Source organism: Mixophyes fleayi, chromosome 7 (genome assembly GCF_038048845.1).
Source record: "Mixophyes fleayi isolate aMixFle1 chromosome 7, aMixFle1.hap1, whole genome shotgun sequence".
Taxonomy (NCBI): Eukaryota; Metazoa; Chordata; class Amphibia; order Anura; family Limnodynastidae; genus Mixophyes; species Mixophyes fleayi.
In genome coordinates, this window is record NC_134408.1 from 77,300,930 (window position 1) to 77,324,500 (window position 23,571).

At 44.4% G+C, this 23,571-nt stretch overlaps 1 protein-coding gene across 9 annotated transcripts in view; it reads left to right on the forward strand.

Moving 5' to 3' along the window:
- Nucleotides 1–23,571, forward strand: part of NAB1 (NGFI-A binding protein 1) — a 613,281-nt gene that overhangs the window by 422,657 nt on the left and 167,053 nt on the right. For 2 of the 9 annotated variants that reach the window (XM_075179996.1, XM_075180001.1), the window contains one exon: nucleotides 6,134–6,222. The exons of 3 other annotated variants lie outside the window; for them this stretch is intronic. In XM_075179996.1, coding sequence (XP_075036097.1) covers nucleotides 6,134–6,135 — 2 coding nt within the window. In that variant the 3' untranslated portion in view covers nucleotides 6,136–6,222. Of the gene's footprint in view, nucleotides 1–6,133; nucleotides 6,381–6,824; nucleotides 7,044–23,571 lie in introns of those variants that run through there. 4 more of the 9 variants (XM_075179997.1, XM_075179998.1, XM_075179999.1 and 1 more) reach the window with 4 other exon arrangements.

The following is a 23,571-nucleotide window of genomic DNA, read 5'->3' on the forward strand; positions in this document are numbered from 1 at the left end:
GAAGTTCTGGCGATAGAGCACTGCATCCGGGGACTGAACTGCGATTTGCAAAGGTGGGTGCTGCAATCAGACCCACAAACTTAAGCTTGCCACCGTGGTAGAAAGGTTTTGTGCGCTACAGCAAATGACTAAAGAACCTGCATTTGTGCCAAAGCCGCTGCCACGCAAAAGCCAGGTTTGACAATCCTTGCCACAGGGCCCAATGGCAAAACTGCTACGGACAGAGGGCCAGGTGCAAAGCTGTCTAATCTGAAGTGTTTTGAATGTGGTGAGCCAGGCCACTTTAAGGCAGAGTGTCCTAAACTACAGGAACCCATGGACTGTTCCGTGGCACATATTGGGCCTGCATTTCCAAGCTGTTTTACCATGAGTCCCACATCAGGAAGTCCTTGTTTGTTCTAGGTGACTATGCTAATCAACCAAAACCTTGTTCTGGCCTTGGTTGACTCGGGGAGTGAACTCTCATTGGTTTCCAGCTCTGCCTTACCGAAACCATAACTTCTCGGTTGCCCAAAGTGAAGGTTCTTTGCGTACATGGCACGACAGAGGAGTATGAAAGAACAATACTACCAGTCACACTGAAAGACAAAACTGTTATGGTGGTAGCTGCCATAGCACCTAAACTCCCATATCCAGTCATTTTGGGGCGAGACTTCCCACTGTTTAATGATGTCCTCGGTGAGCGGATCCGGCCGGACATGCCGGCAACTCATGCAACGGTCGGAAGCCCGGTCTTAAAGGAACCGCCTAAGAATCCACAGCATCTGGACATCAATCTTTGGGAACTGCCAAACCGGAATGCCATCCTGGGAGTCATAGCAGGAGTTCCACAAAAGCATCCACCTGCGGGGAAACATGGACAGTCCAAACTAGCATTGGTCAGTGATGTCGCAGATGAGCCCACCCCGCCTGTCAGTGAGGATACGGACTGGTCCGCAATACCAATTTTGTTTCCTCTGCAGGACTTTGCTCGAGACCAACTTAATGATGCCACTTTGGAACATGCCTTTAAAAGTGTGACTGAGGTAAATGGGGTAGCGAAAGCCGCCCAGCCTGCAGAAGGTATACCATATTTTATTGTTAAAAATAATTTCCTGTATAGAGTTGCTACAGTACAGGAGGATAAAGTAGAACAATTAATAGTTCCTCAGGTCCATGTAACCCTAGTTTTAAAAGCAGCACATACACATGTCTGTGGGGGACACCTAGGGGAGGATAAAACACGGGAACGAGTTCTGCTTAGGTTTTACATGGCAGTGAAAAAGTATTGCCGGTCCTGTCCCATTTGTCAGAGAACCTGTCCCAAACCCATGTACAGGGCACCTCTCATGCCGATACCAGTAGTACAAGTTCCCTTTGAACGGATAGCTATGGACCTTGTGGGGCCACTGGAAAAATCCACACGTGGGCACCAATATATACTAGTGGTGCTTGACTATGCAACTAGATATCCAGAGGCAATTCCCCTACGAAACATAAAGTCCAGCACAATAGCTAAAGAACTTGTATTTATGTTTACACGATTGGGAATACCCAAAGAAATTCTCACAGATCAGGGTACTCCTTTCATGTCTAAACTGATGAAGGACATGTGCCAGTTGCTAGGGGTTACGGCGCTTCACACCTCTGTACACCATCCACAAACAGATGGCTTTGTGGAACGCTTTAACCGCACATTAAAGCACATGCTCAGGAAAGCAGTGGCTCAAGAGAAAAAAGATTGGGACACTCTTATTCCCTATTTGATGTTTGCCATCCGTGAGGTACCTCAAGCTTCAACAGGGTTTAGTCCCTTTGAGTTATTGTTTGGGAGACAGCCCAGGGGTATCTTGGATATGTTAAAAGAAGGGTGGGAGCAGCCAGGTCCCAGGGAGCCAAATCTGGTACAATTTGTGTCACAAATGTATGAGAGGCTAGGAAAGATAGGGCCCATTGTGCAGCAACATGTAAAAGAGGCTCAGGAACGACAGAGAAAAAGTTATGATAAAAGTGCTGTTGTTCGATCTTTCAAGCCTGGGGACAAGGTCCTAGTCCTGGTTCCCACCCAGGAAAGCAAACGTTTTGCCCATTGGCAGGGTCCATATGAAGTTCTAGAGGCTGTCGGTCCTGACAATTACAGAGTCCTCCAATTAGGTAGGAGAAGGGAGGAGCAAATATATCATGTCAACCTCCTTAAACCTTGGCATGATGAGGAAACTTCTCCTCAGGTAGTGAGTACTGCCATTGAAAAGTCTGAAGTGCCCATAGAGCCAGCTTTGTCCATTCAGCAGAGACAACAGACTGAAGAAATGGTTTGTCGGAACAGGGATGTCTTCTCTTCCATTCCTGGGCACACTACCTTAATCTAACACGACATTGTCACTGCGCCAGGAGTCATTGTCAAGCAGAAGCCGTATCGTATTCCAGAAGCCAGACGGGTGGACGTGAGAAAGGAGGTCGAGAAGATGCTCCAGTTAGATGTGATTGAAGAGTCCACTAGTGAATGTTATATTCCCATTGTGCTTGTCCTGAAACCCAATGGGACAATTAGGTTCTGCAATGACTTTAGGCGCCTTAACAGTATGTCGCAGTTTGATGCCTATCCGATGCCTAGTGTGGATGAACTAGTGGAAAATCATGCTGGTAGCAATTATTTAACAACCCTTGATCTAACAAAGGGTTATTGGCAAATTCCCCGACTTCCACGGCCAAGCCAAAGACTGCATTTTCCACCCCTGATGGTCTCTATCAATATAAAGTCCTACCCTTTGGGTTGCATGGGGCACCTGCCACCTTCCAAAGGGCCATGAATAAATTGCTACGACCTCACACAGCTTATGCAGCCGCTTACTTGGACAATATAGTGATTTATACCCCAGACTGGGGATCACATTTAGCCAAAGTTGAGGCGGTCTTAGCTTTATTAAGGTCAGCAGGGTTAACAGCTAACCCAGAGAAATGTGCCATAGCCATGAGAGAAGCCAAATATCTGGGGTACATTGTTGGTCAAGGGCATGTAAAACCCCAGCTAGACAAAGTGGAGGCAGTCAAAAATTGGGCAAGACCAGAAAAAAGTCGCAGTTAAGAACCTTTTTAGGCTTAGTAGGTTACTACAGACGGTTTGTAAGCCACTTCGCCACTAGAGCTGCTCCACTTACGGACATGTTAAAAAAAAGTTGTCCAGATAGATTAACCTGGTCTGATTCTGCAGAAACCGCCTGGTCTGATCTTCGGTTAGCTCTTTGTTCCTCCCCAGTTCTACAAGCACCGTATTTTACCCGGAGGTTCTTCCTCCAAACTGATGCTTCTGGTGTTTTCTTGTCACAGGAGAAGAGTGGAGTAGAAAATCCTGTCCTGTACCTAAGTCGTAAGTTGCTTCCAAGGGAACAAAAATATGCCACTGTGGAGAAAGAATGTCTCGCCATAAAATGGGCTACAGAAGCTCTGCGCTATTATCTCCTAGGCAGAGAGTTCACCTTAATAACAGACCATGCACCATTGAGATGGATGCAGAGCAACCGGGAGGTAAATGCCAAGGTAACCCGCTGGTTCTGGGCACTACAACCTTTCAAGTTCTCAGTAGAACATAGACCTGGGATTCTGCACAAGAATGCAAATGCATTGTCACGAAAATATGCGCTCCTCGCGAAGTCCGCGTCCCCCGACTTGGAGACGCTAGGGTGAGGGATATGTAACAAAAGGAGGCATTTAGCTGGCAATATACAGAGAAAGCAGGGAAGTAGAGTAAAACATTTGTGCAGTAATGCACCTAGAATGAAGACTTATGTATGAAAAGCAATAGTTAAATTTGGTTAAACTTACATGATCTGAAATCCTTCCTCTCAGCAAACAGACAGGGCGTGTCTGGTTGTGCAAACAGAGGCAGTGATGGGTGTTTTCTTTTAAAGAGAAGGTGGGTGTGTCACCTGTCCATCAAGCTAAGGCTGGGGGAGGAGCATCATGTATAAAAGCTTGTTTGTTTCATTTGTTCAGGGAGACCAATGCTGGGTGAGCTGGCTGGTCCTGAGAGAGAGCTTGACTATGTATAGCTAGTGTTTAGGGTCTCCATGATTGCTGTACAAGTATACGGTGTCAAACATTTACCATCCTGACAATAAAGCACCATAAAAAGGAAGTTATTGTTTGCGTGTGCTTCTGCAGTAGCGGGCTCTTGCCACAATATATATATATATGTATAATATATGTGGGTATATACCTGGAGCTGTGATAGGCTCGCTGACGGGTGAGCTACGTCCAGTGACAATGCGGCCCACACCATGCACCATCTCTGCATCCAAAAAGGTCAATGCACTGGTCTCCAATGCAGTTAGTTCAAGTTGTGCCAGAGGTCCACCGACCTGTCCTTTGTGCATGCCTTCGGTGCTCTGTAATTTTGTCTTTAAGGCGACGCTTAAAGTCTTGCCACCTGTGTGCAAAATAGACACATTAGAAGGATGATACAATATATAAACACAATACTTACAGTGCTAAATCATTGTATACACAAGAGGAACTAATAATTACTAATATTTAATAAGACTGAGCATAAAATACACTGGAGCAGATTCTTGAGACAGCTAGCTGCTGCAGATCGCTAATTAGTCACTCTATGAAAATGGTCCTGATTGCTTGTGAAAATGAAAATCTGAAATATGCATGTGTAGATTTGCTCTCCCTTGGGAGGATGAAATTATCCTCAAAAGCTTGACACATTTTATATAAGAACAAAGAGCTAATTGTTTCACGATTCCATATTTACGTTTTCTGGACCTCATTCACCTTGCGTCTTATTGGAGCCACGTCATTGACCTAATTTGTGATTTCTTCCCATATTCTTGCTTTGGATGCTGCCGAGAGCTGACGCGGAGTGGAGTGGAGCCTATCTACAGCCAATTCCACCAAAATGTCAATTTCCGATTTTACTAACATTGGGCTGGCGTGTTTTTTTCGCCCCAACAGATGATGAGCCGGAAGGCTGATTTGGTTCTTGTTCAGACATGTCTACAAATTGATATAAAATAAGTTTAGGTCATCACTATATCAAAAAGACGCAGACCTAGGCCCATGTAACTTACCACAACATGGAAGGTTATTCTGTGCTGTTAATGTGCTGTGAACCACAAATGTCAATGGAAAACTAAAGAAGAAAAAAGAAGGTTCAATTATTCCTTCTCCTTATATGCTATGTCAGGTTGCAGACCTAGGTCCATGTTACTTACCACAAAATGGAGGGTTATCCTGTGCTGTGACCCACAAATGTCAATGGAAAACTAAAGAAGAAAAAAGAAAGTGCAAAATATTCATTCTCCTTATATGCTATGTCAGGTTGCAGACCTAGGCCCATGTTACTTACCTCAAAATGGAGGGTTATCCTGTGCTGTGACCCACAAATGTCACTGGAAAACTAAAGAAGAAAAAAGGAAGTTTAATTATTCCTTCTCCTTATATGCTATGTCAGGTTGCAAACCTAGGCCCATGTTACTTACCTCAAAATCAACCAATCAAAACCGTATCCCGACAGCAAAAACTTTGTCCATGCATACATTGTCAAGGCCGACTATCAAATGCAGTGTAAGTTTTATAGTGCTACCGGTGCGTTCTCTTGTGTAGGTGCCAGAACGCTAGGCCCTCCCATTGGCTGAAAAGTAATTGACAGGCGTGTCAGTGAGTAATGAGGAGAAACTGAATTCGTATCGAGCCGTACACAGGCGTCTGCGCTTACAATTGGGAAGACGTCGCACCATCGTCCAATTGCAGCGCGGATGGAGCGATTTCGGAGACGGCAGGCCGACCCTCTCGCAGAATTGAGGGCAGAAATACATGCTCATAAGTCTGGCCAAAACACTATATAATATGCCAATATAATATTTTCAGCACACAGAAAATATGGAGAGATATTTGCAAAGGCCTATTTTGTGTCCATTACCACAATAATTAATAATATCATTATTATTATTATTATTATTATTATTATTATTATTATTATTTATTATTATATATAGTTTCTACTGCTTATTATGGTTTTTTTGTTTCAAACGTTAACCATTTCATTTATTTGACATTTACCATTGAAAGCTACCATTGGCTGCATGTTTGTGTATGTTGAAGAAAATAAAAAATTACAAGTAAGATAACACATCATGCTCTCCAACAGGATGCCAACGCAGCTCCCAACACCACCGGCGCAATCAACAAGAGGTGGTCCCACAGGAGGTGGCAGGGGTGGAGGCAGCAGTGGAAAGAGAAGAGACACAGGAGGAGTCAGCGGTGGCAGAGCAGTCGGCGGTGGAGGAAGAGTTGGCAGTTTGTGAAGACCTCAGCACTTCACCACTGCTCTTCCAGAGCCAGCCTGAACCCCCCTCTCAGCAGTCACAGGTGCTGGTGGAAGAAATAAGTACATGGTAATTTTCATATAGAGTTTGGACTTTTTTTGTTTTTTACGAGATAGACGTAGGACATGAGAAGCAGTTTTCCCTGCCCATTCACAGTGGAGGCCATCCTAAGTTCCCCCAATGGGGAAACTGCCCTCCATCCCAACTTATTGTCTTGTGTGCAGCTGGCTGTCTTAAAAAATGCACCCTAGAGGGTGAGACTCTGCTTGCCAACATTTTCAAGGAAGAAAATGTATAAAAAAAACAACACACAATTATACTATGTACTTTGTATTACTCCTACATTCAGCAGAATTAAAAACATGGGGCCAGTTTTTGGGTAACATCCCATTTCTGCACTATACCGAGTTTGCAAAATGCATACACATATGTACAGGAACCTAGACCTAGCATTTCACCACATGACTGTATTAAGAGTGCATTAACTAAATTGTTGTCTTACGTTTTTTGCAGCAGATGAGGAGTTGATGGGTCCCACCAGACCAAACAGCCAGAGGCTACTGATAGAGCTGAAGAAAGAAGAAAAAAATATATAAAAAATATGAAGAAAAGGCAAAACAAAGTAAAAAAAAAATTAAATATCTAAAAAAAATGTTAGATAATTTTTTTTGAGTTGTAAAATGTTACATGTTTTATATTGATTTCATTTGTATATAAAATTGTTTCGTTAAAAGAAAAACTGGTTTGTGTGTGTGATTTGATTTACCAATTTTTCTTATCATTATAAATTTAAGTAATGCTGTTGGTTAAAAGGCAATGGAGAAGAGGCCAAGCACGGTACAATAGGATCACACCTCACATCCGGTTTAGAATGTAATAAGCCAAAAATACATATCAGTTATATAATTTTCACCAAACGTGCACCATTATAGGTTCTGTTTTCTTTACCATGCCATCAGAGGACTTCTGCAGTGTAGTCGTTGTGATATTCCCCCATAGCCTGAGCTACCTTAGAAGCAGGAGGTGTAGCTGTTACAGGGCCCACAGCTGGTGGGGGCCTGGCTCCCCTTTATGCATGTGAATTTATCACCATTAGGGGATGATGATCATGCCTCCTCAATGGTCCATCATGTACATGAGGGCATTAAAGCTAGGCTTAGTGGCAAAGTTTGCCAATTGTAGAAAAAACAACCAGGGCAATAGGCATGCTGACACTTTGGGATTGACAAAGACCATTGGTGGTATAGGTAAACAAAGTAGCATAACAAGGGGAATAGATACCTTACTGTTAATTACAACCAGCACTATATAACAAACAAGGGTAGTTGTTAAAACATGAATCAACACTCGATGAGAGATACAGCAATGGTATAACTGTGGCAATAAAAAGCAGAGCGTTCGCTTCTGCAAGTAATGCAGAACTTACTACTATTTGCTAGCGTGCACGGCTGTAAACAGGTACGATAGGAACATTTGCACCAGAAGTCATAAAGCTGCATATGTGACAATACGCGTCTTGTTGACTTCGGGCGTTCACAACAACCAGATACGTGCATTGGTGCACGTACGTGCGCTGCGCTCAGTATGCGTGTCTTAATGACTCAGGCCCTGTCATTTTCCTCAAACATATTCCTAAAGAATTTTTGCAGAGTGGCAGGGCGCGTTATCCTGCTGAAATTGGCCACTGACATTGTAGTATACCATTGACATGAAGCAGTGTACTTGGTCTGCAACAATGTTTGTGTAGGTGGTATGTTTCAAAGTTACAGCCACATGAATGCCATAGTGCATTCTGGTGCCATCTCTTTTCCAGGTAAGTGGCGCACACGCACCCAGCCATCCACATGATATAAAAGAAAGCGTGATTCATCAAACTAGGCGACCTTCTTCCATTGCTCCATTGTCCAGCTCTGGCTTTTATATGCGCATTGTAGGCACTCGGCGATGGACAGGGGTCAGCATGGACACTCTGACGGGTCTGAGGCTATGCAGTCCCATATGCAGCAAGCTGTGATGCACTGTGTGTTCTGACACCTTTCTATCATAGCCAGCATTAACTTTTCCAGTGATTTTGCTACAATAGCTTCTTCTGGGATTGGACCAGACAGGCTAGATTTCGCTCACCACTCACATCAATGAGACTTGGGTGTCCATGACCCTGTAACCGGTTCACCAGTTGTCTTTCCTTGCCCTTCTGCTCTACAGGAGGTTCTGTCCTCCCTGAGATCACCTTAGGACACATGCGTTATGGTTTGACAGGTGTACCACCCCAGTATGTAGGAAAATAATACAGTTATCCACCTATCTTGATTATCTGTTTCTCCTCGCACTTCACCTTAGAAACTGATTAAATGCAGAGCTTTACAGGCGGGCGTGGGAAAAGATAAACTTTCTACAGCATATCAGGAACACCCCACAAGAACCTCTGTTTTGGAGATGCTCTGACCCAGTCGTCTAGCCATCACAATTTGGCCCTTGTCAAAGTCGCTCAGATCCTTGCACTTACACATTTTTCCTGATTCCAACACACCAACTTTAAGAACTGACTTTTCACTTGCTGCCTAATATATTCCACCCCTTGACAGGTGCCATTTAAACAAGAAAATCAATGTTATTCATTTCACTTGTCACTGGTTTTAATGTTGTGGCTGATCAGGGTGTATATGTGTTTACAGAAGTAATCATGTGCTCTAATACAGAGAGGTACCAGTGGGAGAGAATCTTTTTAGATCCAATTCTCCTCTCATGCAGTAAACCACCAGATTTTACATCGCTGGAAGACATCTATGATAAAGATGTCTATAAGATTACTTGCCCCATATGTCTAGAAGCTCAAGATGATACCTGTATTTTTACATGTGAGTTGGGTGCCACTTGGTTCACTAATGTTCCAGAAAAGACTTATCTCCAGACATCCCTGGTAACATTATCCGCATGCGGTCTTCAGTTCGGTTTGAATAGTCAATGATTTATTACTTTCTTTTGCGTGGTGTTGTGTTCATTTGTGTTTAATATAGTAAATATGTCATCAATATAAGCACTACTCAGTCTACACTGGTGTCAAGGATATGTTACCAACAATTGCCACTAGTTTTGTCTTTTATAGGAATATGAAAAGGAGACATATGAAATGTTCCAGTGAGAGCTGATGGCTTTGCAAACTTTTTTTGTTGTCAGTTATTTCATGACTTACACACATTCCTAGACCAATTACATAGATGCACCAGTTACTTCTCCAAAGTCAATCTCAAAATGTTCCTTTATTTTATCTTACTACTGCTTACTAATTAATTACTAGGAGTTGTAAGAGTATTCATTTTGTGTATATAGGGCAGTGACAACACATTACGGGGCGCAGTTATAACATTATTAACATTAAGACTTTGTTTGATGGTAGGTTTTGGAAGGAGTAATGTTTTTTAAGTAGGTTCAGGGTTAGAATTTGGTCTGATGGTATGGTCATTGATTACAATTATTGTTTATAATGTATGTGCATGTATGTATATTTGATGGGGGTGGGGATTTGCAGGGAGATTTGTTCAGCCAAGTTTTAGATAGAGCAGTTTAAAATAAAAGAGAGAATTTAAAAAAAAAAATAAGTTTGAAATATTTTTCATGAAGCTTGGCATAATGTAAATGGTTCATGGTGGTCTATGACCTTCTAGTTGAATGATGTTTCTACCTTTTTCCGAATTTTCATATATTTAATTGTAAAAAATGTAACGTTGTTTATGTGGGCAGCATGACGAGAGCACACTGCATTCTTGAATTTTTAATGTTACATTTTACACTTTTCAAAAAAAAGAAATGAAGATTGATCTATAAGTTTAAAGTCCTATTAATCTACAGGCATGATAATTATCTCATGTCTTTTGAGCAGTTGAGATCTGAGTTTATAACACCTAATACAGACTTTTTTCAGATATTTAAGTTGCGCCATGCCCTGGGATGCTGGGAATTCCACAACTAATTTACTCTCCTCTTAAAAAAAATCTATGAAAATTGGGCTCCTGCAAGGTATTCTATGCCCTCCATTTTCAACTGCTCTCTCGTGTGTTGCTTGATGGCTTTGAGGCTCTTAAAATCAAATGATCAGAAGATGTGGGATGTATAGCTGATGAGGAGTGTAACGGGGTACAGGGGAAACTACTACCTGTTTGAGTTTTCAACAAATTATTATTTTTTTTCCACAAAGCTTACCTTATTTTATACAATTCTGATCTTGATCAAAACTGAACGGCAGTTAGCCTCTCAAATAAAATTGTATAATATTGGCAGGCACTTTAAATCGGAGTGCCCAAAATATACACAGATAAGACTGACAGAAACTTTTACTCCAAAATACTCCTAGCAGAAAAATCAGGGGGCATTTAAACAGTTCTTGATCTGAGACAACTCAGTCAGTTCATTCATGCAAGACATTTCTGTATGGGATCAGTACTGTCCATTCTACATGCAATAGAGAAAGGAGACTTTCTTCAATATACCTTCAAGATGCATATCTACAAATTTCTATTGTATCACAGCATCATCAATTTCTCCTCAGTTTGTTTTTTTCCGGGGGGGACTCCATTTCCAGTTCCCAGGCAGACTGTCCAATTCTCCAAGGACTTTTACCAGGTGCTGGTAGTTATTATATTTTATTATTATCTTTTATTTATAAGGTGCCACAAAGGGTCCGCAGTGCCGTACATGACATATACAGAAAGCAGTGATCCATTACACATAACATGATACATGAAGAACAAAATACAAAGACCAGACATTTTGAATGAATAAAAATAAAGGTAACACGGTAATGTAGATCAAATTATATGAGAGACAGTGAGTGAGAGTGATGGTAGTAATCAGTGGGAAGTAGGCCTAAGCTTAAGAAAACAGGACTAGGAAATCAGGCCAATTGGTTCAGAGGGTGATTAGTAGAGAACACAAGGAAAGAGGGCTCTGATCATGAGAGCATACATCCTAAAGAAAAGGGTGAGACACAAATAGGGTGGTTCTGACTGGGGGAGTAGGGGAGAAAGCCAGGACAACTGAGTTAGAAGGAAGGCTGAAAGGCTTGGATAAAGAAATGAGTCTTAAGGGCACGCTTGAAGCCTTTCAGAGTAAGTAACTTGATGGAGTGTGGGAGTTACAGCTGATTAGCAGGCTAGGCAAAGTCCTGGAGGTAGGTGTGGGAAGAAGTGATCAGGGAGTATTGAGGCGGCGGTCATTGGCAGAGCAGAGGGGGCAGCAATGAGTGTAGGTAGAGATGAGATTGGAGATGTAGGGGGGGAGGATTGATTGAGAGCTTTGAAGGTTAGGGTGAGGAGTTTAAATTTAATTCTGTAGGCTATGAAGACAGAAGAGATAGAGCGGTGGGAGAAAAAAATGAGATGGACAGCAGCATTGAGGATAGACCTAAGAGGGACAAGGTGACAGGTAGGCCAGAGAGAAGGAAGTTACAGTAGTTAAGGCGAAAGATTATAAGAGAGTGAATAAGAGTTTTGGTGACTTCCATGGTGAGCAAGGGCTGTATATTGGATATATTCCAGTGGTGGAAGTATCAGGATTTTGATAGGGACAGAATGTGAGGTTTGAAGGAGAGGGAGGAGTCGAGGATGACCCAAAGGCAACGGACTTGAGGGACAAAAAGGAGGGTAGTATTATTAACAGAAATACAGTCAAGGGGAGGTGGGAGAGCTCTGGAATGGAGAAAGACGATTTGTTCAATCTTGGAATTATTAAGTTTAAGAAAGTGCTTGGACATCCAAGATGAAATGGCGAGAGATAGCAGGAGACACGATACATAAGGGAAAGGGAGAGGTCAGGGGATGAAAGATAGATTTGAGTATCATCAGCATAGATGTGGTACTGGAGGCCAAAGGAGCGGATGAGGTCAGCAAGAGAGGAGGTGTAAAAGGAGAAGAGCAGGATGCCAAGAACGGAACCTTGGGGAACTCTGACAGGGAAGGGAAGAGGGGGGATGTGGAGTCATCTCTAGAGACTGAGAAGGAGCTGTTGGTGAGGTAAGAGGAAAACCAGGAGAGGACAGTGTTACAGAGGCCTATACATTTGAGAGTTTCTAAAAGGAGGGAGTGGTCAATGGTATCAAAGGCAGCAGACAGGTCGAGAAGGATAAGAATGGAGAAGTGTCCTTTGGATTTAGTGAAGAAAAGGTCATTAGTGACCATAGTGAGGGCAGTGTCAGTGGAGTGGAGGGGGTGAAAACCGAAGTGGAGTAGGTCAAGGAGTGAGTGAGAAGAGAGAAAGGAGGTTAGACGGTTGTAGACAACTTATTCGAGAAGTTTGGAGGCAAAATAAAGGAGGGAAATAGAACATTGATTAGAGAGAGAGGCAGGGTTGAAGGATGATTTCTTGAGCATGGATGAGATGAGAGCATGTTTAAAGGAGAAGGGGAAGATTCCAGAGTAGAGTGACAGGTTAAGGAGGTGGGCAAGGTGAGAAAAGGCCTCGAGTGAGGGAGCAAAGGAGATGGGAGGGGACGGGTTCCTGTGGGCAGGTGGAGGGGTGTGAGGAGGAGAGAAGGGTGCAGACTTCATCTGTTGATACAAGTGAAGGAATAGAAGGAGGATGGATGTCACACCTGAGGATCTGTCTGTACTCAGACTGGGTTGTGTCACTGGAGTTAGGCTGGTGACTACATACACAAAGCTGGGTGGCCTGATTATGTTCCTTTGCATGTAAATGGAAGGACTGGTACAGGTGATAGACAAGCAGAGGAGACCAGGCAGGAAGTGGATTGCTGGAACCAGATTGGTACCGGAATGCTGGAGCCTAAATGAAACCAGAATGCTGGAGCTGGAATGCAGACTGCACTGTCTGAGCTGGAAGAATAGGAAAGACAACAGACTGCTAGGAACCAGGTTGGCGTTTGGAAATACAAGGTTGCACTGGCAACAGGTAAGGGCTCCAGGAAGTTGCACTGGCAACCGGTAAGGGCTCTAGTAAGTCCTTTTATACTAGTTGTAGTTTCCTGATTGGAGACTGCGGTCAGCTGGGCTGAAGTTGCTGAGATGGATCAGGTGACTAGATCCAAGATGGCAGCTCCCATGGACTGGTTTTGGAGGAGAAACCTGAAATGGAGACTGCTATCCCCTGATTGGCTGAGAGGAATCATGTGACCGAATCCAAGATGGAAGCACCTATACACTGATTCTGGAAGGATCTCGGGAGTGGAGACAGACTGGGCAGCATCTTGCAGAGAGATCTGAAACCAGCAGAGCCTGAAGACAGCATGGACAGCTTAGAAGAACAGCAGAGGAGTAAGTGACAGGACCTGAGAGTCTGGTCTGCGACAGTGGGCTAGCAAGTGGGGAGGAGGGGATGGAGATAGCGTCCACAAAGGAGGGAGGGAGGGGGGCCAAAGTGGGTAGGAAAGGGAGAGAGGTTGGGGCAAGAAGGAACTGCTTGGAGGAGATGTCATGACATATTTAGGTGAAGTGGGTAGCAAAGTCGATAGCAGAGATGGTTCTTATGAAAGCTCTCAGAAATCAAGGAATCAAGCCAAAGCCTTTTCTATATGATACAGGACCACCCAAGTCATCAATTGTTTACATAGGGTCAGCTTAATTATTATTTTTTAACCACTACAGTTCTTGGTAGTTCAAAAGGATACAGCAAAGGTCATAATATCTTTGTCAGAAGTGTTAGATTTTCATTCTGCTTGTTATTCGGATATGCTATGCAGTTCATGTGTTTCTCCCTCTTAGTCCTGACTGGAAGGCTCAGCTTTATAAGCTCTTACTTGTCCTGCACTCATTACCAGTGATGGCCATACATGCTAGCTTCCTGGTTGCTGTGTCTTGTGTGCTTCTGACCTTGCATCAAATTGTTCCTGGCTTTGTATTCAGTCTTCTGGTTCAACTATAGCGCTACCTCCAAGCTGCTTAGTACCTATAAACTGGATTCCACTTGATCCAAAAAATATATTCACAAAGTTACCCTCTTGTAATCATTTAGTACACAAGGAGTATGATGCTGTGAAACACCACACTGAGGAGTTGTTTGTTTTCATCTTCACCATCTATCATCAGGAAGTTATCTATTAGATCTTGGGATACCTCTGGGACTTTTCACTGTGTGTTAATACACAATATTGAATGTATTACACTATATTTGTGTATTTTATCTCTTACATGGTCTTTGATGTATCTGTGAGAATATGAATGAGGATATTCATTCATCTGTATGTGTAAGATCCTGAGCGCTTTTATGTACGTATAATTTTTTTCTATCTGTGGGTTCTGTAATCATCGGGATTAAACCTCCTTGCAGGCTACCCTTTTCTGGCCACTGCCACCACCAGGCCTTGGCTTGCGCCCAGGGGACCCCCGAAACCCACTTGCCACTGAGATTGAAGCTGCCGTGGGCCGGCGGTTCGCCATAGCATTCTGCAGCCTAACTCCCCGCCACACAACAGAGGACCCTCGGAGTGTTAGCCCACCTGGCCGCCCTTTCTAAAAAAGTGCCCTTACCTTCTTGTTCCCAGTCCTGCGAGGCGGAATCTCAACCCCCGCTCGATCGACAGATCTCACCTGCAAAGTGCAGCCCCGCTGCTCTCTTTCCCAGTCTGGTCCCCAAAAGGTTCTTTGTCTGTACCCTATTTTCCACGTCAATTTAGGGTGCTTCTTCACTACAGCTCCCTGCATTGTTGCCACAGACGCTGCACAGACAAGATTCCAGGGTGCAGCCTGACCCGTCACAGCTCCGGTCCACCTTTCACACTGCCTGCTAATGTTCCACTGTCCTGCAGATGGAGGAGAGGCCACACAGTGCTGTGACCCGATTGCTGTTTGTCTCCCCGGCCTAATAAGGTTGAAATAACTGAATGTTCAGAAAAGAAGTCTAATTAAAAGTTTACTTCAAAATAAAAGATTAATAATAACAGCAAGCAAAACATCCATCTTACAAAATGAGAGTATATATATCTCTTGTTGGCTTCAATCTAAAAGCTTTTCACTCCATTCTTCACACTTGATATGTATGGGTTACAAGTTACACAACTAATTACATATTAATGATATTCAAACATGTACATTCGCATTTCTAAGAAAACACAAGCTATCATCTCTTAAAGGAGAATCCTTCTATTCTTATAGTCTTGATGCATCAGTTATACCCTGGTGCGTGATCTTTATTGGTTGATTCTGTTTCAGATTCAAAGAATTATTCGTATTGCTTCAATTTAGTATTAGCATACTGAAAGCTATTTTCATTGTGTCAGCCCTTGTCCGTATCGAAATGTTCATACAGATCAGATACTTAAGGCAGTCCCTCTGGTTGCTATAAGATTACAACTCAGCACAATAGTTAGAACATAAAATCTTGATAGCAAGTTGCTGGTTAAGCTGTGAATGTCAGCTTCTAGCATATGCAGTGTCATTATTAATTCTAATACACTTTGATACATTATACAATTATATTGATTTCTAATACAAATGCCTTATTATATATTTTATCTAATTTAATAACTATGCATTATTAGCTTCAGCTATCAAATATCTTCCAACCTTATAATTGCTTTAACAGGCCCTATCTCTTTGTTGGACACAGCTCTACCTTCCCTCTGTACAGGCTCAAAGTTGTCCACCGTCGTCTGGCCTCAGCAACATATTGTGACTGGATCACTATTAAATAACTTTTGGTAAAAATGTATTTAAAGGAAATAGCGCAGGGTGCATATTTATATAATTGCATAGGCACTTATTTTTGTTAGTGTAAGATAGGAAGTCGTTATCTCTCAGACCAGGGTAGAAAAATATTTTTTTCTGTTTAACCTTGCAAAAGGAAATGCCTATTTCTGATGTATATATCTGATACAATAAGCCTTTGTTTTGAAAGCCTTTTGCATATCTTAGTGAGAGGAAATGCATTCATGTCTAAGGTATATGTTTGAAGTCTGATAGCAGAAAGTGCTAATGAAGTTGTGATGAAGTGTCATGCCTGCTCAGGCCAAAGGCCCAGCAGGGGGCCATTACTGTGTGGCCTTTTGCCAGAGTGAATTTCATAGATAAGTGTAAATTTTGTTTACCTTGAAATGCATGTAAATTCATGTTTGTGTCAATAGAGTATATCCTGTTTCTAAAAATAGACTATTTCTGAACTGTATAAAAGATGAGCTCTGTGAGCATGTAAGGGTTCTTCTGAATTGTCATCTGACCTGATCACACTGAGACCTTCCACCAGTGTGTGTGAGCAAATAAACCATCTTGCTTCAAAGACCTGCTTGGAATCATCTTCAATATTGCTGTTTTCCTGTGATCTACAGATTAGTGTCACAAATCGGGATCTTAGTCGCACTTACCTCATCCGCCGCTGTCATATCACGGCTACCTGGGTCCCTTCTGGTCATCTGCAGCATTCCCGTTCTCCACACCTTCATTTGTAAACAAACACATACTGTCTGTCCTGCTGCATGGGTGCGGCCATTTTGGATGCAGTCAGGTGATCAGTCCTAACCAACCAGATTCAGAAGCTGTGATCACATGAACTGATCAGCCAATAGTTGTTTGGGACATCCTATTTAAACCTGCTGCTGTGATCTGTTCATTGCCAGAACAACACACTTCTCTCCAGAGGATAGTTCTTGGCTCCAGTGTTCCTGACTGCATTACAAGTGCAGTGTTCCTGACTGCATTACAAGTGCAGTGTTCCTGACTGCATTACAAGTGCAGTGTTCCTGACTGCATTACAAGTGCAGTGTTCCTGTCTACATTTCCAGACTGCTAATTCCCCTGCTATATTCTACAATCAGCACGAACATGAGCAAGAAGTTCATCCAGGCTGCTAAGTTCTGTTTCACTCCTGCTCCAGCTAGTCCCAAGGGTCCCGAATCGGATCAAGAAATTCAGACGACCGTGACAGTTTGTTCTGGCCCAATGGATCCGCTAGGGGAACATACCCCGAGGGAGGACTCTGTCCAAATATTAGCTGAACGCATTGAGAGACAAGAAACTAACCAGGGGCAAATTTTGAGATTGCTGCATGATGTTTCTACACGTATGGATACCTTGCAGTTATTCCGCAGTCAACCATCCCAGACTCCGCCTGAGCCAGTAATACCTGCTTCACTACTTACTTCATCCAGACTCCATCTTCCCACGCCAGCTAAATACAATGGCGATCCGAAGAATTGCCGCGGGTTTCTCAACCAGTGTAGTATACACTTTGAATTACAACCCGGAAATTTCCCCACTGCACGTACCAAAACTGCTTATATTGTTTCGCTACTATCAGGGCAAGCTCTGGCATGGGCATCACCGCTCTGGGAAAAATCTGACCCAATTTTATTTGACATTGATAGCTTCCTGTCTACCTTCCGCAGAATATTCGACGAGCCTGGAAGAACAACGTCAGCCGCTTTAGATATTCTGCGCCTTCGGCAAGGGCAGCAGTCTGTGGGCCAATATGCCGTTCAATTTCAAACACTTTCCTCTGAACTATCTTGGAATAACGATGCTCTTGTTGCGGTTTTCTGGCAGGGCCTGTCTGACCACATTAAGGATGTATTAGCGTCTCGGGACTTACCTACAACGCTAGACCAATTGATTACCACCTGCAATCGGGTTGATCTTCGGTTCAGAGAAAGAGCTCTAGAAAAGAGGAAGCTGAAACACCCCAAGTTCCACCCTATTCAACGGGTCCGTGTACCGTCTCCTTTCCCTGAAGGACCCATGCAATTAGGCAAAGCACGTCTTTTACCCACCGAGCGAGAACGGCGAGTTAGAGAGAAACTTTGCTTATACTGTGCCAGTTCCGGACATCTGTTACATCATTGTCCTCGTAAGCCGGGTAAACACAACCTCCTAGCTGACGATGAGGAAGTGAGCCTAGGAGTGGCTCTTCGCTCCCCACAAGGCAAGGACTGTATTATCACAGTCACTCTGAAACACGCTCAAGGCTCCCAATACATTTCAGCCCTGCTGGATTCTGGAGCAGCTGGGAATTTCATGTCTGCCAGATTAGCTGCTGAACTAGCCATTCCACTAGAGAAAATTCCAGTGACCATCTTTCTCTCTGCGGTTGACGGTAGCCGTATTCCAGGGGGTACCATTACGCATCAGACTTCTCCAGTGACGCTCCAAATAGGAGTTCTGCATTCCGAGTCTCTTACCTTTTTGGTCATCCCAGAAGCCACTAGCCCTGTGGTTCTCGGGTTTCCATGGCTTCAAACGCATAACCCCCATATTGACTGGTCGACTCCACAAATCCTGGCGTGGGCTCCAACTTGTTTCGGGTCCTGTTTACAAAGTGTTCTTCCACATTGCTCCACCTCTGATAAGGAAGTTTTGCCAGTTCCTTCTGCCTACCAAGAGTTCACAGACGTTTTCAGTAAGCAGGCCGCTGAAACTCTACCACCTCATCGGGATTGGGACTGTCCCATTGATCTTGTTCCGGGTAAAACCCCACCGCGTGGCAGAGTCTACCCTCTTTCTATCCCTGAGACAAAATCTATGTCTGAATATGTAAAAGAGAACTTGGAAAGGGGCTTTATTCGCCCATCCTCTTCACCGGCAGGAGCCGGGTTCTTTTTTGTAAAAAAAAAAGATGGTGGATTACGTCCCTGCATCGATTACCGAGGTCTCAACGACATTACCATCAAGAACCGGTATCCTCTGCCCCTCATCACAGAGTTATTTGACAGAGTCAAAGGTGCGCAAATATTTACGAAGTTGGATCTCCGCGGGGCCTACAATTTGATCCGTATCAGGTGTGGCGATGAATGGAAAACCGCCTTTAACACCAGGGATGGGCACTACGAATATCTTGTCATGCCATTCGGTCTGAGCAATGCCCCAGCGGTTTTTCAGAATTTCATAAACGAAATCTTTCGGGACTTACTGTACCATACTATTGTGGTATATTTGGATGATATCCTCGTTTTCTCCTCTGATATCCAGTCCCATCGCAGACATGTTAAAGAGGTCCTCAGCCGTCTCAGAAGGAATAAACTGTATTGCAAGCTTAAAAAATGCACCTTCGAAGTTGAATCCATTCCATTCTTGGGGTATATCATCTCGGGCACCGGTCTCCGTATGGACCCAGAGAAGGTGCAAGCTATTCTTAACTGGCCTCAACCATCTACACTAAAGGCAGTACAGCGATTTCTGGGATTTGCTAACTACTATCGAAAATTTATTCGTGGCTACTCTACTGTTGTAGCACCACTCACCGCCCTCACCAAAAAAGGAGCTAATCCTGCCAAGTGGTCTGAAGAAGCCCAATCTGCTTTTCAACTTCTGAAACAAGCATTTATTTCTGCTCCCATACTGAGGCAACCAGATTTAACCTGTCCATTCTACTTGGAAGTTGATGCCTCATCTGTCGGAGTAGGGGCAGTTCCCTCCCAAAAACCAGCTGATGAGCAATGGCATCCCTGCGGGTTCTTCTCCCGAAAATTTTTACCAGCTGAACGAAATTATGCCATAGGGGACAAAGAGCTGCTTGCCATCAAATTGGCGCTTGAAGAGTGGAGACATTTACTTGAGGGAGCTCGTTATCCTGTCACAATATACACGGATCACAAGAATCTGCTCTACCTTAAAACTGCACAGTGCATGAATCCACGTCAGGCCCGATGGGCACTATTCTTTTCTCGATTTGATATCCATGTCACCTTCCGTCCCGGTTCCAAAAATCGCAAGGCCGATGCTCTGTCACGTTCTATGGTAAAAGAAGAAGATTCCATCATTGTGGATCCACGGCCTATTATCAGCCCACTCAGCATCGCAGTCAGTAGACCCGACAATACACCTCCCCAGGGGAAAACTTTTGTTCCTGAGAATCTGCGTAAAAAATTGCTCCAATGGGCACATTGTTCCAGATTTGCCGGTCATGCTGGCATCCGCAAAACTCAATCTTTCATATCGAGAAGCTACTGGTGGCCTACGCTTCATCAGGATGTTCAGCAATTTGTTTCCGCATGTGGCAGCTGTGCCCAACATAAAAGTTCAAGACAATCTTCAGCTGGTCAACTTTTGCCTCTGCCTATTCCCACCAAACCCTGGACCCATATTTCTATGGACTTTGTTTCCGATTTGCCCAATTCTAATAATTTCAATACCATCTGGGTCATCGTTGACCGATTCTCTAAAATGGCGCATTTTGTTCCTCTCCGTGGACTCCCATCAGCACCTATCCTGGCTCAGCAATTTATAAAGGAGATCTTCCGTTTGCATGGGTGTCCTGAAGAAATCGTCTCAGATAGAGGAGTTCAGTTTGTGGCGAAATTCTGGAGATCCTTGTGCCAAGCACTACAGATCAAACTAAACTTCTCTTCGGCCTATCATCCCCAATCCAACGGGCAAACGGAAAGAGTTAATCAAGACCTAGAAACATTTCTCCGTTTGTACATATCCTCTTCTCAAGACGACTGGGTAGATCTGCTTCCTTGGGCAGAATTTGCTCATAATAATCATTATCACGAATCCTCTGCTTCCACTCCATTTCATACGGTCTATGGCCTACACCCCAGGGTACCCTTGTTTACTCCACTTCCTACAGCCTCAGTACCTGCCTCTGAAGTTTTCCTAAAGAATTTTTCAGGCCACTGGCGCCAGGTACGGGAATCTCTACTTAAGGCGTCCCAACGCTACAAGATTCAGGCCGACAAAAAGCGACGAGCCATTCCAAGCTTGAAACCCGGAGACAGAGTTTGGCTGTCTACTCGCAATCTACGCCTCAGAGTTCCATCTATGAAATTCGCTCCTCGCTTTATTGGACCGTTTAACATCTCCCGAGTCATCAATCCAGTGTCCTACAAATTACATCTACCATCTTACCTCAGGGTACCCAACACCTTCCATATCTCTCTCTTGAAACCACTGGTGCTAAATCGGTTTTATACACCCAAACTGGTTTCTCCTGAAGTGCAGACTGAACATGGTGACGAATATGAAATTAAAGAGATCTTGGACTCTCGGTTTCGACATAAAACCTTACAATATCTAGTCGACTGGAAAGGCTATGGTCCAGAAGAGAGGGCCTGGATCAAAGCTTCTGATGTTCACGCTCCATCTCTCATCAAAAAATTTCACCGCAAGTTTCCAACTAAGCCCCAATCTAAGTGTCCAGTGGCCACTCGTAAGGGAGGGGGTACTGTCACAAATCGGGATCTTAGTCGCACTTACCTCATCCGCCGCTGTCATATCACGGCTACCTGGGTCCCTTCTGGTCATCTGCAGCATTCCCGTTCTCCACACCTTCATTTGTAAACAAACACATACTGTCTGTCCTGCTGCATGGGTGCGGCCATCTTGGATGCAGTCAGGTGATCAGTCCTAACCAACCAGATTCAGAAGCTGTGATCACATGAACTGATCAGCCAATAGTTGTTTGGGACATCCTATTTAAACCTGCTGCTGTGATCTGTTCATTGCCAGAACAACACACTTCTCTCCAGAGGATAGTTCTTGGCTCCAGTGTTCCTGACTGCATTACAAGTGCAGTGTTCCTGACTGCATTACAAGTGCAGTGTTCCTGACTGCATTACAAGTGCAGTGTTCCTGTCTACATTTCCAGACTGCTAATTCCCCTGCTATATTCTACAATCAGCACGAACATGAGCAAGAAGTTCATCCAGGCTGCTAAGTTCTGTTTCACTCCTGCTCCAGCTAGTCCCAAGGGTCCCGAATCGGATCAAGAAATTCAGACGACCGTGACCCTAAAATCTAATCCGTTCTCCGGCTGTCTCTGCGGTTTGGACCCAAGCTATTCCAGTACCAACGCTCTGCCAGCTACCCATGCAGCCCTGGTCCATGTGATAGGCCAGGGGGGACCCATTCACAGCAACCCGGATCCATAGTAAGAGGTCCGGAGTTACCAGCCAGGTACACCAGCAACGAGATACGCTAGCAGCGTCCGTGACCCAGAAGAAACCCGGTTCTGGATGCCGGTATAGGAGTCCAGTGGTGGCAGCTCGTGTAAGCCCCTACTACTGCGGCAAGAGGGTGCTTTTTGGATAACGAAAGGGAACGGTGGCAAAGTAAGCCCAGCCGGTTCCCAGCAACAACAGACAGGCTGGCATAGGCGGTCCATCCTGTCACAGATTTCTGGTGGCAAGCTGGGGGATAAACCCGGGCGGCTTTTCGTGCAGCAGTCAGGAGAGCCGAGTTATTCAAGAGAGGAATAACTGCAGCCAGGAGAATGCACAGGATGTCTAATTACAGTAAAATGTCCAAGCAGGACCTTGAGATACTGTGCCAAGCAAAGAAGTTGGACATTTCTTACACAGCAACAAGGAGTGAAATGAAAAAAGGAATAAGAGCCTGGGATGCGCAGTATGGGTCAGCAGACGAGGAAGCTGACAGTGACCTAGAGAAGATATTAACTTCACAGCCAGAGGTATCTGCAGTAACATCCCAGAACACAGTACCTGTTTTCAGCAACAATCCTCTCCCACAGAGTGATCCAGTGATGCAAGTTCAACAGCCTGATGAGGGTAACTTTTCTGTACTAATGCAGCAGCTGGAGTCCCTGGGAGACAAAGCAACGGAGGCGGAGCGGTTGCTTGTCATCAAGTTGTGGGGCAATTGGTGGGCACCACCTCCTCCAGCAACCCTGGAAAAAGCAGCCCAGCTGGCGGATCAGTATGTGGCAGTGGGGCCACACTGGCAGAAGCGCCAGGTTAACAGCCAACCCCAAAAGACTGTACAATCAGGGGGACACCCCTCTACTACTCACCCCCAAAAGCAAGTACCTAACCCTTGGGGTACCATTTGCCAGCCACCGCCCCGTCCTGTCCCTGGGAGTTATCGGAGCCCAGGCTGGAGAAGAAGTGCTACAGCTGCGAGAAAATCGGTCATTTAAGGATGGACTGTCCCACAGCCCCAGCACCCCAGACTCATGCCCCTAATCCGAGTCCTGGGGCCCGTCTAACTTGCTTAACTGGTGAAGGTGAGCCATTAGAGACTGTTTCCACCCCTGCCAGCCCAATGGAGTGTGGCGTGTCTGAAGGTGACACAGTGGAGAGAGTCACCTGTGTTTTCAAAAGAACCCCCAAATACATGTGGGGAAACCTGCAGCCGGTCCAAGTGGGACCCCTGCAAGGTGAAGGACTGAGAGACTCAGGGGCCTTGATTACTGTTGTGAGTCCCTACCTTATTGATCCTGCTGAAGTATTGCAGGATCACACTGCGAAAGTTACTGTGGCAGATGGACTGGGAAAAGAATTGCCTGTAGCAAGGGTGTATCTGGACTGTGGGGATGGCAAGGAGATGCGAGATGTTGCCGTTGTGGATGGCCTCCCAACTGATGTGAT